General features: G+C 47.7%; 1 protein-coding gene across 2 annotated transcripts in view; it reads right to left on the bottom strand.

Moving 5' to 3' along the window:
• Positions 1 to 17909, bottom strand: part of MARCHF3 (membrane associated ring-CH-type finger 3) — a 225392-nt gene that overhangs the window by 5908 nt on the left and 201575 nt on the right. For both annotated transcript variants that reach the window (XM_006145534.3, XM_006145533.3), the window contains one exon: positions 4606 to 4815. In XM_006145534.3, the coding sequence (XP_006145596.1) occupies positions 4606 to 4815 (210 nt within the window). The remainder of the gene's footprint in view (positions 1 to 4605; positions 4816 to 17909) is intronic.

Genomic DNA, 17909 nt, shown 5'->3' on the forward strand with positions numbered 1-17909 from the left:
CTCCGGGACACGAACCGCGGTCGACTACGTGGGAGTCCAGCGACATAGCCGTTACGCTAACTGCTGGTTCCCTGTTTTAAGTTTTTTTAAAAAATATTTATTTATGTAAGGTTTTTTGCCACAGGGTGCATGTGGTTGCTGGAGAGAGACAGTGAGGGAAAGTGAGAAGTCACCCCCCGGGGGGATGACTGCCACAATCTCTCTTCTCCATTCTCCTCCCAGGATTTTGGGTGTGCACACTCATCTGTCTGGTGTGAGTTTCAAGCCACCAGATCCAGGACTCAAACCACGATTGGCCATGTGGGAGTCCAGTGCCTTCACTGCTATGCCACCCGCTGTCCCACCCCCAACAGCTTTATAACGAGACTGAGAGCTGGCAGTTGGCCTTCGAGGAAGCAGGTCACTCATGGCGTGGCTGTGCGGGCACTGGCCGCTGTGCTGCCGTGGGCGGGTGACCTCCCTGCACCCCAGCCCTGATCTTGCAGGTCTGCACTGGGGCTCACACCGAGTCCCTCTGGACAGCTCTTCGGGCTTCGTGTGGACCCAGTTCTCACCCAGCCCTCCCGGCAGCTGTCCACGGACTTCACATCATTGGTGGGATGCACAGCACCTTTCTGGGGCACCTCTTCCCTGAGCTCTTGGGATGGAAGGGCTGAGACCTTGGTCCCTGGGGTCCTAGAGGTGCCACTGGAACACAGTGGGTTCCCAAGGGCAGGGCACCCCATCCAGCCTGGGCCCTGGGGTGGAGTGAGCCTGTGAGGAACTCCAAAGGCACTGTGAACCTGCTGGTCCCTCTTCAGAGCACCAGCGTCAAGGCCCTTCCAGGAAGGAGGGCTTGGACTGACACGGTGTTTGTTTATCTAAGACATTTTCACAGCGTATTCTCCTTAAGCCTGACAGCTTGTTTACAATGGGCTCCCGCCGCAGGGCAGTTTCCAAGTGCTGTCAGCATCTGAGTTACGGCTGCTCTGGGCCGGCCGCTCTGCTCCCGTTTATCTGGGAAGCAGTTACTCTGCTCAGGAACCCACTGCCTGGACTTCAGGGCTCTCTTCACACCCCCAAGGGGACTGCAGCCTGCCTTCCTCTCCCTACTCTGCATTTCACAGAGGGCTGCCCAGGGAGGCCATGGGAAGGAACCCCCGCCAGCCAGATACGTGTTCTCAGATGTTATCCACTTCATCTTTTCTTTTTTTAATTCTACTTAATCTTCACCATCACCCACTGACCCCAGGATTACCAATTATTTCCTCCGTCTTTTGTTGTAAGAGGAAGGATGAGTGGAGAGGTTACATATCTTTTTTATTAGAGTTTTTTTTTGTTGTTGTTGTTGTTTTCTGTTTGTTTGTTTGTTTGTTTGTTTTTGCTATAGGGCATGTGCACTTGCTGGAGAGACAGAGACAAAAAGCAAGAAATTACCCCCTTGGGGGAATGGCCACACCACAATCCCCTCTCCTCTATTCTCCTTATGGGATTTTGGGCACACACGCACATGCACCTGGCATGAGTTTTAAGCTGCCAGGTCTGGGACTTGAACTGCGGTAGACTACATGGGAGTCCAGCAGTGCAACCATTATGCTATCTGCTGGTCCCGAGGTTAAGTATCTTAGTTGAAGTCATACAGCTATTAGGATGCAAAATCTTAGGTTTAAACACAGGGCCTTTGGATTCTCAAAGCACGCACTTTTTACTATCCAGAGGTTCTCAGAAACATTTCTGGAATGAAGTACGTTATCACTTCCCTAGAAGAGTCTAGTCTAGGTACCTTTCCCAGAAAAACCTTCCTTTTACCTGAGAGGGAAGATGAAACAGGACACATCCATTTCTTTCCAGCTTGTTCTTTTCGTTCTGCATTCTCCCCTTCTGCCCGCCCCCACCTTTTTCCTTTCTCTCTTAAAATTTTATTCATTCATTCATTTATTTTAATTTGATGAGAGAGAGAGAGAGAGAGAGAGAGAGAGAGAAAGTGAGAAAGAAAGTCACCTGATTCAGGACTTGAACCAGGGTCCACGTGGGAGTGTCCAGTGCCTTAAGCACCATGCCACCTGCTGGTCCCCTCTTTTTTTTTTCTTAAGAATTATTTTTTACTTAGCTTTATTTATTTACTATTTTAATTTGACTAGAGAGGGACAGGGAGAGAGAGGGAAAGTGAGAAAGCAAGCCACCAGGTCTGGGACTCAAACCATGGTCAGCCATGTGGGAGTCCAGAGTCCTTAACCACCACGCCACCTGCTGGCCCCACACCTTTTTCCTTTCTTGTTAGGTAAGTGTATGCTTTACAAGGGCAGGTTTTCAAGAAGGTCTTAATTTTTTTTTTTTGGCTATAGACACATATGCTATTGGGAGAGAGACAGAGACAAGGAGGAAAAATGAGCAATTACCCCTCAGGGGGGATGGCTGCTGCAATCTCTATTCCTCCATTCTCCCCTCAGGATTTTGGGCATGCATGCACATGCATCCAGCGTGTTTCTCAAGCCGGCGGGTCCAGGACTCGAACCGTGTAGCTGGTGATGTGGGACCCAGCTGCCTTTACCACCATGCCCCCTGGTGGCTCCTTAAGTTGGTTTTGAAGGCACAGTATTTAGGTTCATTCTAATAGATAGACTAGAAAATGTGTAAATATGGTAAAAGCTTAGATTTAATTATCTCCTGCAGTTCTTTCCCCTGCACGCTCACTTCCCTGTCGTCGTGTCGGGAGAGGTTGGCGGGATGGCCCTTACATCTCCCCTGTGCAGGTGAGACACTGGGACGCAGAACACTGACATGCTGTTCCCAAGGAGGCACAGCTGATCAAGTTAGACAGTGCTAGTTGGACTATTTAATATCTTATATCCAACCCATCTCCCATCACATAGAAGCACACAGCTTCAGTGTTTGATTCACATAAACCAGGACACACTCTGGGGACATGGAACTTTTTCTTTAAATGGCTACAGGGCGTGTGCACTTGTCAGAGAAAGATACAGAGCAAGAGGGAAAGTGAGGAAGCATCTCCTCAGGGGATGGCCATACTGCAGTCCTGTCTCCATTTCTCCCTCCTGTTGGGATTTTGGGCATGTATGCACACGCACCCACCCACCATGTTTTTCAAGCCGCTGTGTCTGGGACTTGGAGTTGACCATGTGGGACCCAGCTGCCTTACCCACCATGCTGCCTGCTGGCCTGGATGCATGGACTTACTTTTTCTTCTTTTTGAGAGAGATTTTTAACTATAGGGTGGGTGCTCACTAGAGAGACAGAGAAACAGAAAGTGAGAAATCACCCCTCAGGGGGATGGCCATGTTGCAATCCCTTCTCCTTCATTCTGCCAGGATCTTGGATACACACCCGGCATGAATTTTAAGCCTCCGGGTCTGGGAGTCGAAACACGGTCGACCATGTGGGAGGGCAGCGATGTAACCATTCTGCCATCTGCTGGTCGCGAAGCATGGGCTTTTAAAGGAGGCAGTATAGTTCCTCTGGGGGTTCATTAGCCTCAGAACAGGGGATTCGGATAGGTTCTGAGCATTAGAACACTCTCTGTCCACCGAGGCTCAAGCCACGTCCCTCTCCCTAAGACTACGTGACCCTGGCTGTGTGAAGGCCCTCACGGAGCCGAGGTGCCGGGCTGGAAGAGCCACATGAGTAAGAGGGAAATGGCCGCTGACAGCCAGGTCTGGGAGACAGGGAGGGAGGAAGCTGGAGCGCCGCACGCAGTGCCCACAGGCGCGGTGCTACAGGATATGGGAATGTCCCGGCGGACAGGAAATACACACTGGGTAACAATGGGACGTGCTCTGATTGGAAACCACAGCCAAGGGCAGGAATGAGCCAAGGCCAGAAATGCGAGGAAGCAGAGGCTGGGGTTCTGAAAATATGCCAGAGGGCAGTGACGTCCTTCCGGGGGCCACCAGAGGACAACATAAACAAATCACATGCTGCACTTGGTGGGTGCTGTTAGCTGGCGCCCCACAATCAACCTGCTGCGTAAAACAAAAACGTCAAAAACAGAGATGTTTAAAAATCCTTCCTCATGCATCGTGGGAACATGTATTGGGAAACGGCTTTTCTCTGGTGGCAGCTCCTCAGCTAGACAAGCCAGTGCTCTTATGGGCGGCAGAGTCAGTGTCCCCCCAAAGGACGGCCATCAGGCAAGGTGCGGGCCACGTCCAGCGAAGACTCTGGGCTGTGTCAGGGAGGACGTGTGATCTGGCAGGCAGCGACAGCCACCATGGCCAGGCGCATCATTCATAATGCGCTCCGACCCAGCAAAAGCGAGACGCATACACATGAGCGAGCCAGCGCCATGCCTCACACCGGGTGGCGTCCCGACTGCTAGCGGAGAGAAACGTCCCAGCCGTGTGTCTGACTGATGGGCGCCCAGGAGCTGGGCTTTTTCTTTACTCGATGTGCTCTTATTAGCAGCATAGATACACACATGTATGCACACACACACACGTACACACACGGACACAGTCACGTGCAGTAAATAACCCAGGTCGTGTACTCTGCCTTATCTGAAGGCCTCTTTTCTACCGGACAGGTGAGGAGGGAAGGAGGGATGGCTCGTGCCCGCTGGGCAGCTGCCAGTTCCAGCTGGCCGGGCCCCCGGCCGCGGGTCATACTCACGAGTGTCCAGAAGAGGTAAATGGTGAAGAGTGCGACAGTGAGTGCAATCAGTCCGACGGCTTCCAGCCGACTGCTAAAGTGCAGGTGGTCCACGGCGCCCCGCAGGCACAGCCAGCCCGAGATGGTGGCCAGGGGCGTTATGAACAAGAAGCACACCATGTCCCCGAACAGAGTCCGCTTCTCATGCTGGGGGCCGGGGTTTCTGAGCCACTGCCAGGGAAGAGCAGAGAGAAGTTCAAGTCAACATGGGGTGCAGACACACCGCTCTCAAGTAGTCTCCGTCCTCGGAGTTTGGGAAAAGGCGCTTCTGACCTGTTCTCAGATAACAAGGAAGCATTACGGGCTCATGCCCACACCCGCCCCTGCATAAGAATGGCTATGATGATAGCAACTGATGATTTACGGAGTCCTTGCTGTAGGTGACCTGCTTTTTGCAAACATTTCAATGGCTGCTATTTTTTTTTTTTTAAGAGAGATTTTTGTTATAGAGCACATGAGCTCACTGGAGACACACACACACACACACACACACACAGAGAAAGCAAGACATCACCCCCGGGGGGATGGCCATGCTGCAATCCCTTCTCCACTCTCCTTTCAGGATCTTGGGCAGGTATGTGCACGTGCCAGGACTGAGTTTCAAGCCACTGGGTCCAAGACTCATGCTCAGGTCAGCCGTGTGAGTCCAGTGCCACAACCACAGTGCCACCTGCTGGTTCCAGTGGCTGCTGTTCTGAATCACAGTCACCCTGTGTGGAAGGTGAGGATGCTTCTCCTGGGTGGTGGCAGCTGAGGGGTGAGAAGTCTGGCCATGTGCCAGAGCCGTCCAGCTCCTTGACTCTGGGAATCTGCAGGGAGGGGCTCAGCAGGCCTGGGTCGCTCGCCCTGCACATTCCCCAGAAAGGTCATTTTCAGGACTGGCTCTTCTCTGGCTCCTGAGAGATGAGCTCTGAGTCCTAATAACATGGTGCCTGAGAAGAGCATTTTGCATGCCTGAAGCCTTGGGCCACGATACCAGTTTGATCAGATAGTTTATGTCAACGACGCGATTTACGGGGAACACCATCCTTCCTGGGGCTGCAGTCTGAGTAGCTGTCAGTCACATGAATCTCGCAGCCCACGTCACCGACCCCAGTAGAACTCCTAGATCTTATGTCAATGACGCGATTTACGGGGAACACCAGTCTGAGTAGCTGTCAGTCACATGAATCTCGCAGCCCACGTCACCGACCCCAGTAGAACTCCTAGATCCCAAGACTCAGATGAGCGCCCCTGATTGACAACACTTCTCATGTGCCGTCACGGTCACAGCTGGAAACAGCAAGCGTATCTGTGTGCCTCCACTGGGAAAGGGGACCTTGAGGCTTGTGCCTGGCTTTCCTTGATTTTTGCCCCATGCACCTTTTTTTCTTGGCTGCTTTTAATCTGTATCCTTTTGCTATGATTAACTATAAGTGTGAGTATAACTGCACTTCTGGGTCCTGTGGCTCCTTCCAGGGAATCGCTGAGCCTGCGTGTGGTCTCCGTGAACTCAGTAACACCCCCTCCCTGGCTTTTAGGACTCTGAGCCTCCTCACTCAGGGCCGTCTGACATCCTAACTGCATACCATGCTGGCTGGGCGGGGGCAGCGTCATGCTTGTTGGAAGGCTGAAAACGAGAGTCGCTGCAGGAAAGGAGCCAGGGCTGCGGGCCTCCCTCCGGTGTAACTGCCGTCACACGGTGAATCACAGCTCGCAGTAGCCCTCTCTCATCTACAGATGTGCTTTCTGTGGTTTCAGTTACCTGTGGGCAACCACAGTCCCCAGACAGGTGCGTACAGTACAGAAAAGCTATTTTGAGAGAGAGGCCATATTCATAGTATAATTATTCTACTTATTATTATTGTTAATCTCTTACTATATCTAATTTATAAATTAAACTTTATCATATATATGTACACACACATATATATTTGTACCATATATGTGTGTGTGTATATATATATATAATATATATTACATATTATATCCTATATGGGTGTATATATGTATATGTATCTTAGATACACCCATACTTATATAGGATCAGTACCACCTGAAGTTGCAGGTGTCCACTGAGGGTGTTGGAACATCCCCCCCAGATAAGGTGGTCATAGTAACCCAGTGCTCACGCTGTGTCAGTTCACTCTGTGAACGAGGCCTAGTGCTTTTCTTTAGATTAGCAGTAAAACACATCCCAGATAATCTGGCACTCCCATTTCACTGTCCCACATAGTCATGACAGAGGCCAACATGTCCAGAGGAGGACTGGGCCCAATTACAGGTGATGAGGTGGGGGAGCCATGCTGGCTGACCCTGTTTTCCACTCTGTCCTCACTGATGCCCTGGGGCTCAGTTCTGTCCATCTGCCAACCCTGCCCAGCAGTGCTGCGGGGGAGTCGGGGTGGCAAGGACTCGCACTGATATGAACCCATTGGTGGGACAGAAGGGACTATGATGGGCAGACAATAGAGGGTAGAGGGACTGCAGACGGAAGGGAAGGTAGGCCCTGCTCAAGGCTGAAGGGAAGAGGTGGGAGAGAGCTGCAGGGGCAAGCGAGAGCCGTGTGAGGGCTCAGATTTTGCGGCAACAATAGCCTCAAGAACTGAGCAGAAGAGGCAGGAGGCCAAGGCACAGAAGGGCATTTCCTGGGAAGTGCCTTCCCACACCCATTTGCTTGAACGCCCAGCAAACCACCTTCCAGGGATAACCCACCTTCAACGTGGATGAGGTAACTGAGAAGTCAAGGCAAAAGTGGACATGAATACAAGTTAAAGCACCGACAATGGGACGTTGACCTGAGAGGATAAATACAGCACTATACATATTTAATATAAATACTAAAATGATCACGTACGAAGGATATTAACCCTGCCAGGTCTTGTTATGCCACCTCAGACGTCTCAGCAGCTTCAAAAAAATTCAAAGAGCTCTTACTAAGTACTATTGTTTTGCCTAACTATTGGGAGTATGGCTATGAAGTCGAGGGGAGAACTGGGGCTGATGATCCCAGTTTGCTACAGGCCTGGCAAGGACAACCGGTCGCTTCAGGTGATCCGGATGAACTGTCAAGGTTAACCGGTCGCTTCAGGTGATCCAGATGAACTGAGGAGAGGAGCAGGGCCTCTCTACCGATAGATACTCAGACGCGCTATTGTTGAACTATTTGAGAATTACAATCGTGAGACTTCAGGACATTCAGCTCTCTTAAACAATGGTGGCCAAACTGCAGCAACTCCATTGTCCTCATTGTTTGGATTTTCCATGGAAGTAGACAGAAAGCCTATTTAGATGTGTTACTACTGAGATACTTGGAAATTAAAATCACGAGACATTAAGACATTCAGATTCTTAAATAGTATGGATTTTCCCTGGAAGCAGACAGGAAGCCCGCTGCATTCTTATCTGCCTTCCTTTCTGGGACATAGTAGGCTCTCAGTAAATGTGCTACCCATGTGGCAAAGCACACCCTGACCTTCCTGGCCAAGGCGCCGCTTCCTTCTTTTTTATTTTTATTGGTGGCATGTGTGTATGTGTGTGTATGTGTGTGTGTGTGTGTGTGTGTGTGTGGTGACATAGACAGGGCTTCCCTATGCCAGGGTTTCCTCCTGCCCTGGACTCCTGAAGACAGGGCTTCCCTGTGCCAGGGTTTCCTCCTGCCCTGGACTCCTGAGAAGCTGGGACCACAGTGGGCACCACCATGCTTGGCACCGTAGAGTGGTCTGGGAATAAGCTGGGCCTTGCGTGTGGTCTTGGCCTGCCAAGCAGTGGGTCCAGGGTGTGCCACTGTCCCTCGTCAGTGAGAATTCTAGACATGTTTTATTTTATTTTTTAAAAAATTATTTTATTTCATTATTATTTCTTTAAAATTTGCTATAGGGCACATGCACTTACCAGAGAGAGATAGAGAGAGAGGGAAGGAAAGTGAGAAAGCAAGTGGCCAGGTCTAGGGCTTGAACAGCGGTTAGCCATATGGGAGTCCAGCACCTTGACCACCAGGCCACCTGCTAGCTCCCTGGACTCCCCCCCCCTTAGGGCATCTGTGCTAACCAGAGAGAAAAAGGCAGAGACAGAGAGAGGGAAAACAAGAAATAACCCCCCCCCCGGAGGGATGGCCACGCTGCAATCCCTTCTCCTCCACTTTCTTCTTGGGATCCTAGGCACGCATACACATGCACCTGGTTGGAGTTTCAAGCCACTTGGTCTAGGACTTGAACAGTGGTTGGCCACGTGGGAGTCCAGCGACGTAATCACTATACCATCTGCTGGCCCCAGCCTCTGGACATGTTTTATTAAAAATAATTTAGTACTTCATTATGTGGCCCTTGACACCACCCAGCGAAACAGCTAAGATAGGGAAGGAGGTAATGATTGAGTCGTTGAAAAAGTCATGACACATTTTTGCATAGGAAAACAGAAAAAATGCACTATGACTTTTCCAACAATCCAATATTAATTTATCTCTGGCTGATATAAAATAAATGTGCAAAGACAACCTAGAAATTCCCAGTGTCCTGTTTTCTAATTGTTCTTCAATCTTTTGTATTCCTAACATATTTTTGGGCTGTTATATGTCCGTGATTACTAAGTACCCAGATTCCGCATTATACAGACACTAATTTGGCAGGCAGGGGGCTGAGGTGGGCGAGGGCGGTTTGGATCTCGGCTTATTCTTTACAAGCTGCCCAGTTCGGGGCTCAAACTGAGGTCGACCATGTGGGAGTCCAGCAACGTAACCATTATGCCATCTGCTGGTCCCAACATGTACTACTTTTTTATTTTTCTTATTTTTATTTTTTAAATTATTATTTCAATTTCTTTTATACATTCAATCACGTTACTTAGCTTGCAAAGTGAAAATTCCAACATGTGTACATTTTGCATGGGTCCAGTTGATACTACAATGTTATTGCTCAACAGATAATAACCCATTTCTTTGTCCCATAAATGTCTTGCCTCTCCACCTTTCTCTCTAATGTCCTTCCTCAGACTCTACTCCTTCACCCTCCCTCTTCCCACACTGTATCTGGCATTCGCAACCATTTAGCATGGACTACCTTTACAAATAGATATGCACATATTACTTGCGTACAAAATATACAGCCAGAAAGAGGCAGACAGACATACACACACAGAGCGAGAGCTCTGGGAGAGATGAGTGGTTAGGGGAGAGAGTAAGAAAACCATTACTGAGCTATGAGTGGGCAGGCCTGTGCTAGAAGCTTCAGGTTTATTATGCAATATCTCACACTTCTGGGAATAGATGCTAAGAGTATTTTCTTTTCAAGGATGCAGACACTGGCGAATAGAAAATTTACAGGGACCAGCAAGTGGCATGGTGGTTAAAGCACTGGACTCCCACATGGTTAACCATGGTTCAAGTCCCAGACCCAGCACCTTGAAAATCATATCAGGCACATGTGCATGCATGAATCATGCCCCCAAATCCCAAGAGGAGAGTGGAGGAGAAAGGATTGTGGTGTGGCCATCCCCCTGGGGGTGATTTCTCGCTTTCCTTCTCTCTGTCTCTCTATATCTGTAGCGAGTGCAATTGCTCTGTGGCAAAAACCTAAAAAAAAAAAAAAAGAGAGAGAGAGAGAGAAAGTTTTATAACCTGCCTAAGGATAGACAGTAAGTAGATACTTGACGTGGGATTCAAATGAATCTCCTCTTTTTGTTCCTTGCTTTGCATATCTCCATTTCCTTTTTGACAAAATGGGATTTGTATGTGTGTGAGCTAGGTTTCTGCAAATCTTCACCTGGGGGATCTCTCTTTTTGGGTACATCAGGTAGCTAAATGTTTGGATGGTGGACTGGGATGTTATCAGGTAGTTTTAGAAGATTTTCTTTGGCTTCTGTTCTGTTTATGTGAATTATTTTTACCAAATGACAGTAGGGTCCAATTTCTGGTTTAACGCCAGCTACGTTATCATGCGTTTTGCCTTGATTCATGAGAGACAAAAAGCTGATCTCCTCCATTATTGCTCTGTTACATTTCTGGCTTCAGCATGCCTCCTGCCTCTCTCGTCGGTAACACACACTCTGCACTGAGTAGAGCACGGGCTGCGGTGGGATCTTCACCTCCCGTACATATGCTGAAGAGCAGGAGAGCAGACGGCAGCCTTGTTTACGTGTGCCTTTTCCCGCCCGACCTCCCCTTCCCATCGTGGCGTCGACCCTAGTGCCTGCCATAAAGCAGGCGCTGAATGAATGCGGAATGGATGACAATAGCTTGTGTTTCCTGAGCCCTGACCATATGCCCAAGCATTATTTTACATGCTATGTGTAATAATTCATTTACTTCTCCATAATCTTGGAAAGCACCATCATTATTATTACCACCGTTTTATAGATAATAAAAACAAGGCACAGAGAAGTTAAAGACATTGTACAAGATTGGCCTTGGCTTTGGTCCATGTAGCCTCGTTCCAAAGACGGTAGCCATAACTACTCTACCATCATTCTTAGCAAAACATGGGGTGGGCAAGTGGGCACAGGGGAGCAGGATGATCACACCTTAACTGTTCTTCCCGGTACAAGGAAGAATATTTACTTCTTCCCTTGGTGTAGGATTCACATTTATCCTGCCACTCATGGACAGCTATTGTAGCTGAAATAAGATTCTTGAAGAAGCTTTAGCCTTCAGCGTATATGTGATGGTTAGCTGTCTTCTTTAAAGACAAACAAACAAACAAAACAAAAAAACCAAAGCCAAAGGCTGAGGGTAGTAGTTCGCTTGGCCTCTTGTATCTGGCAGGCCCACCCATGTGGCTACCAGGGCCTCCATGGGCAGCCCAGGCCACCTTTCTTACCTCGTTCTCTGGTTCTATCAAAAACATGAAGCAGAGACCATGCTGTGAGAGCCCTGGCAGTGAGCTGCCTGTTCTGTGGAAATCTCACTCCAATCACTAAATTGATCCCGAACCCTGAGATCAATCTGCTCTTGGAAATAAGTGACAACAAACAAACAAACAAACAAACCAGAGACCCATTGTAATCATTACCTGAGGGCCTGAGGCCCTAGAGGGGATTAAAGTAGCACTCTCTGTAAACAGGTATCAAGGTGAGCCAGGCACCAATGGCTCCTTTCAAGGAGGGTTAACTGTGGGCTCAGATCTAATTACAACATCAACATGTGAAATCTCTTACCGGTGGGTGCAAGTGAAGGGGGTGCAATGCTGAAGGACATGAGATTCTGCCTCCCGGGCTCCAAGTTAATCAGCTTAAATCCCCAAGGTAGACAGGACACCACGCAGGTCAGTCTGTGCTAGAACCAGATTACACTCTGGTGGCTAATAGCTCTGATCGATTACAGCCTTCCCCATGAATCTTCTTAATGAGAAACCATCGTGAGAATGAAAGAAACTAATAGAAGGGAAACCACAAAAAATGTATGGAGCTGGAAGAAGAAAAGATGGCATGGTCTTCCTAGGTTTACTAACTTGGGCTTATCTGAGTGTCTCTTGTTAACCCATACTTGGCAGCATTATTAACCAAGCACGTGCCTTTCTGGAGATGGGTCTCATTCCGGAAGCCCAACATAGTCATTCTACACCAAATTCTCTCACTTGTCTGGGGAGCTGGAATGTGAAAGGGGCAGTGTGATGATTAGAAGGGAAGTGACAGGTCGTTTGCATGATTTAAAACGCAAGATGAAATCTGAAACTTGAAAAACTGAAGCGAGAACAAAACCAGATAGTGTTTAAAATCCCTACACTCCAGTCTGCCAATGGGTTTCTGGGACATCTGAAGTCACAAAGAAGGGAATTCTGACTCCGGGTGACCTAGGGTGATGTCTGCTCCAAAGAACTGTGAAAACAGGCTTCAAGCAATTCACTTCAACTGAGGGCTTATCAGAGGGTTTGCTCATGCCCCAGCCCCTCTCCGAAGCCCTAGAGATGCATATTCAACAACTTGGTCAACATTTCCACTAAGATGACTAATGGACAACTCAAACTTAATCTCTCCAAAACATAACTCTTGATAGAGCACGCACCTCACGACTCTTTTTCCAAGTCTTCTCCATATCAGTAAATGACACCACCACCCACCCAGTTGCTTGGTCATCCTAGTTCTTTCTGTGTCTTCCTCCACACAGTCAGTGTTCCTGGCATTGCTTTCAGCACACAGCTGGACTCTGTCCTTTTCTCTCCACCTCCCTGCCACCACCCCAGTCTGGGTCACCGCCATCTATAGCCTGCCTGCTTCTACTTGGGCCACCTCACAGGCCAGTCCCCAAACAACTGTCCAAGTGAATTTGTAGAAATATAAATCAGATCAGGCCAGCCAGGAGGTGTGGTGGTTAAGGAGGGTGGATCCTGCATGGTAAATTCCATGTTTGAGTCACGACCTGGTGGCTTGATAAATATGCTGGGCGTATGTGCGTGCATGTCCAAAATCCCAAGAGGAGAATGAAGGAGAAGGGACTGAGGTGTGGCCATCCCTCCTTGGGGATCATTTCTCACTTTCTTTCTCTCTCTCTGTCTCTTGCCAGTGAGCACACGAGCCCTGCAGAAAAATGAAAAGAAAGGAACCAGCAATTGGCGTAATGGCTATGTCACTGGACTCCCACATAGTTGACCGCAGTTTGAGTCCCGGACCCGGTGGCTTAAACTCAGGCTGGGTGCGTGTGCGTGCGTGCGTGCGTGCATGCCCAAGATCCTGGGAGGAGAATGGAGGAGAAGGGATTGCAGCGTGGCCCTCCCCCTGGAGGGGTGATTTCTTGCTTTCTGTCTCTCTATCTTTCTCTGTCTTTCTGGTGAGCGAATGAATCTCGAAAATCTCTAAAAAAAAAAAAAAAAAAAGAAAAAGAAAAAGAAAAATGAAAAGAAAAAGAACTATGAATCAGATAATGTTGCATCTTTGCTCAAAATTCTCCAATGGTTAGTATAAAGTCTATCCTACTAGTGACAACGAGGCCTGGTCTTATCCCTTCCTACCACTCTGACCATATCTTCACCTATCTCTCCCCCTTTTCTTTCTTTTTCAGAGACAGATTTTTGCTATAGGGCACATGTGCTCACTGGAGAGACAGACAGGAAGTGAGAAATCATCCCTCGGAGAGGATGACCACGTTACAGTCCCTTCTCCTCCACTCTTCTCTTGGGATCTTGGGCACACACACACACACACACACGCGCACATGCACACACAGAGCATGAGTTGTAAGCTGCCGGGTCCAGGACTTGAACCATGATCAACTACGTGGGAGTCCAACAAAGTAACCATTACATCATCTGCTTGTCCCTCCCCCTTCATTTTCAACCTTCTGGGGAATGGGCTTTGCTCAGTTGGCTTCTCATCATTTAGATCTCAGCTCAAAACACATCTCATTGAAAACACTCTAGAGGGGACCAGCAGTTAGCATAATGGCTATGTCACTGGACTCCCATGTAGTCGACTGCGGTTCGAGTCCCGGACCCGGTGGCTTAAAACTCACGCTGGGCGCCTGTGCGTGCCCAAGATCCCGAGAGGAGAATGGAGGAGAAGGGATTGCAGTGTGGCCATCCCCCTTGGGGGGTGATTTCTCACTTTCTATCTCTCTGTCTCTGTCTGGCGAGCGCACCCAAAACAAAAAACCCCCCCAAAAAAAAAAAAAAAAAGAAAACACTCTAGGGACCAGCAGATGGCATAATGTTTACGTCACTGGACTCCCACATAGTTGACTGTGGGGTTTGAGCCCCAGACCTGGCGGTTTAAATTCATGCTGGGTACGTGTGACAATCCTGAGAGCAGAATGAAGAAAGGATTGTGGCATGGCCATCCCCCTCCCCTGGGAGGTGATTTCTCACTGTCTCTCTGTCTTTCTGGCGAGCACACGCGCCTATAGCAAAAACTGCTCTTAAAAAAAAGAAAGAAAGAAAGAAAACACTCCAGTCTGTGAACATTATACTCTCCCATCCCAGCTTTTTTTCTATAGTGCATGCAGTGCTCTCTGAAGAGAAGCTATTTGTCTGTTTACCTAAAGACAGGGTCTTGCTGTGTCACGATCCTTCTGCCTCAGTCTTCTGAGTTGCTGGGATGGTTTTAGCCGCACCCGTGGCAACTCTACTGGCCCATTTATTTATTTATTTTTAATTTTTCTTTTTTTCACTCTTTTTATTTTTTTAGGGGTTTTTCACCTTAGGGTGCATGTACTCACTAGAGAGAGATAGAGATGGAGACAGTGAGAGGAAAAGTAAGAAATCACCCCCATGGGGGATGGCCAAGACACAATCCCTTCTCCTCCATTCTTCTCCTGGGTTCTTGGGCACACATGCACATGTGCCCAACGTGATTTTCAAGTTGAACCACGGTGGGCCATATGGGAGTCCAGTGACGTAACCGCCATGCCATCTGCTGGCCTCCACTTGCCCACTACCGCTACCCACTTCAATGTGAGCTTCACGACGGCAGGGACTTCGTTTCTATTCAGTCTTGTATGCTGTGATCTAAGAACCGTGCTGGGACATCATAGATGTTTAATGAAAATAAACAAATAAATATCTGAGATTCCAGTAGCCATGACAGAAATGATCTTATAGTTAGACTAATTAAGTGGACTGGAAAAGAGAAATTTGTTAGTGTGTACACATCGAGTCATTAATTTTTTTTTTTTTTAGCTTTCTAGACTAGAGAAAGCATTTCTTTCCTGTTTTTCTTTTTCTTTTTTTCTTTTTTCTTTTTTGCTGTAGGGTGCATTTTGCTCATTGCAGAGAGAGACACAGAGAGAGAAAGTGAGAAATAATCCCCTAGGGGAGATGACCATGTCACAATCCCCTCTTTTATTCTCCCCTTGGCGTTTTGGATATGCATGCACGTGTGCGTGGTGTGATTTTCTGGCCTCCAAGTCTGTGACTTGAACTGTGGGCTTGGCCATTAGAGATCTAGCCAGCTTAACCACCATGCCACCTGTTAGTCCTGAAAAGCATATCTTATATATCTCTCTTTTTAGGTTCCCAATAGAAATCTACACATTGTTTTGTTGCTGCAAGAAGAAAAGGCTGAAGTTACTATTCAAGTTACTATTTTTTTCCAAAGATGTAAATAACCATGGAATACCATCTACTTTTCTGTAAGTCATAAAATAGCATAAGAAATCCAGTAAATTATTGAAGGTCCTTTGTACTGTTTTAATCACAAATTACTATATTTTTTTCCTAGAAGAAAACTACCTTGAAATGGTTGAGACAAGTACAATTCCAAATTTCCATGAAAAATTACATAGCTCTAGTTCGACCAACATTATGTACTAAATGCCTGTTACATGCCAGATATTTTTTACAAATTTAATAACACCAGGCAGTGCTATTATTCCTATTTTGAGGTGAGGTTAAGTTACTTGTTCAAGGTTACATGGTAGATGAGCCAGTATTTGAAATCTCCAGCCTAGGGCTCTTTCCACCTTCTCCTTCAGCTTGCTTTTTCACTACACGAACTCTTGATCCTAATTTTTGTCCACTTCTGCAATGGATCCAGCTGGAGAAGCAGCACCATGCTAGGGATAAAACAGGAGCGTGGACGCCGGAGACAGGACGCTGCTTCCAGTTGCCCCCCGTTTTGAGTTCCCCAAATGCTGTGTGATCTTCATCAAGTTCTGTCCCTCTCCAGTGGAGGAGTCAACAATGGGAGTTTCCCAGAATGGAGTGAGGGAGGGTGGCTTTGAGGGCAGTGCTGAAGGACCCTCTCTAGTTGTCGGTGCGATGTCATAGAACTTTTAAGTTCCCAGTTCTGCTCGAAACATCAGGTCTAACTAAAGAGTGTTCATAGTCTCCTTCAGGCCAACCCTCTACTGCGCTCCAGACTCATGTATCCAGCTGCTTCCTTGGTGTCACTCCATTTATGCAATTGTCCTCTGAAACTTAATAATGGTGCAGTGGAACACAGGATTCCCGTGGACTACCTCCATTCTCTCTCAAAATGATCCTTTTCCCAGGTTGGCCCATACCAGCACATGGCAATACCAACACCTGCCAGCTCTCATCACCAACCCCAGTACCATCTACCATCCTTATTTCTCCCTTCCTTCACTCTCTGGCCACTCCTATCTAATTTTTCAGCAAGTCCTGTCAGTTTTTCTGGAATACATCTTAAATATGCTCACAATTCTCTCTCTAGTACCACTACTATTTTCCAAGACCTTCTCATCTTTCTTTTTTATTTTTTTGGAGAGGTTTTCGCTATAGGGCGCGTGCGCTCGCCAGACAGACAGAGAGAGACATAGAGAAAGAATGCGAGAGATCACCCCCCAGGGGGGATGGCCACGCTGCAATCCCTTCTCCTCCATTCTCCTCTTGGGATCTTGAGCACGCACGCACACGTGCCCGGCGTGAGTTTAAGCCACTGGGTCCGGGACTCGAACCGCAGTTGACTACGTGGGAGTCCAGCGACATAGCCATTACGCTAACTGCTGGTCCCAAGACCTCATCTTTCACCTGAACCATGGAAGAACCTCACTTTCTCATTCTTCCATTCCTGTTATGCTAGAGACCAGTTTTTACACAGCAGCAAGCGGATCACACCGCTTCTCTTGCTTAAAATTCCCTAGAGGCTTCCTGTTGCAAGTCTAACATCCACCATGGTCTACCAAAGCCCTGCACGATTTAGTCCCGATCTTTGGACCACAGAGGCCACAAACTCCTGCGGGGGATCTGTGATTATGAATGGGTGGGTGGGGAACCATATCCTTATTTTTACAGCCTCTAATTAAGTGTAGCATTCCATTGAGTCATGCAGAAAATCTCAGCAGTATTAGCAGAAGCTGTGACTTTGTCACCAATAGAAAACACAGATATTTTTATCACGTTACAACTGCTGCAGGTATCTTGAAATATCACTACTTCAAAGTTAGTTATTAGATCTGCCACAAAACGTGTTAATAAAGAAGCACTTACATTTTATATTATAACTTTGGCTTTTAAATATTTTGATAATTATATTTGAATGTAATTGGCTTCTTTTGCATTCCTACATATTTTATCCTACGAAGTTAAAAACATGATTCTGAGGGGAGATCATCAGGCTTCAAAGACTGCCAAAGGGCCCCGACGAAGGGTTTAAGCACCTCAAATGTAGCTCCTTTGATCTCTTGTGCAATGCTTGTCTGCAATGTTTCTTCCGGTTTTAGAAATACCAAACTAGTTCCTGCCTCAGAGCCTTCACAATGGCTGTTCCCTCTGCTGGAAACTCTTCTACACATGGCTAGCTCTTTCTCAGTTGCCATATCTAATGCCACTTTCTTTTCTTTTTTTAAGTTTTTGCGATAGGGCAGGTGTGCTCCCCAGAGAGAGAGACAGAGAGGGAGGGAA

The sequence above is a fragment of the Tupaia chinensis genome, unplaced genomic scaffold (assembly GCF_000334495.1).
Source record: "Tupaia chinensis unplaced genomic scaffold, TupChi_1.0 Scaffold000152_1, whole genome shotgun sequence".
NCBI classification, from domain to species: Eukaryota; Metazoa; Chordata; class Mammalia; order Scandentia; family Tupaiidae; genus Tupaia; species Tupaia belangeri.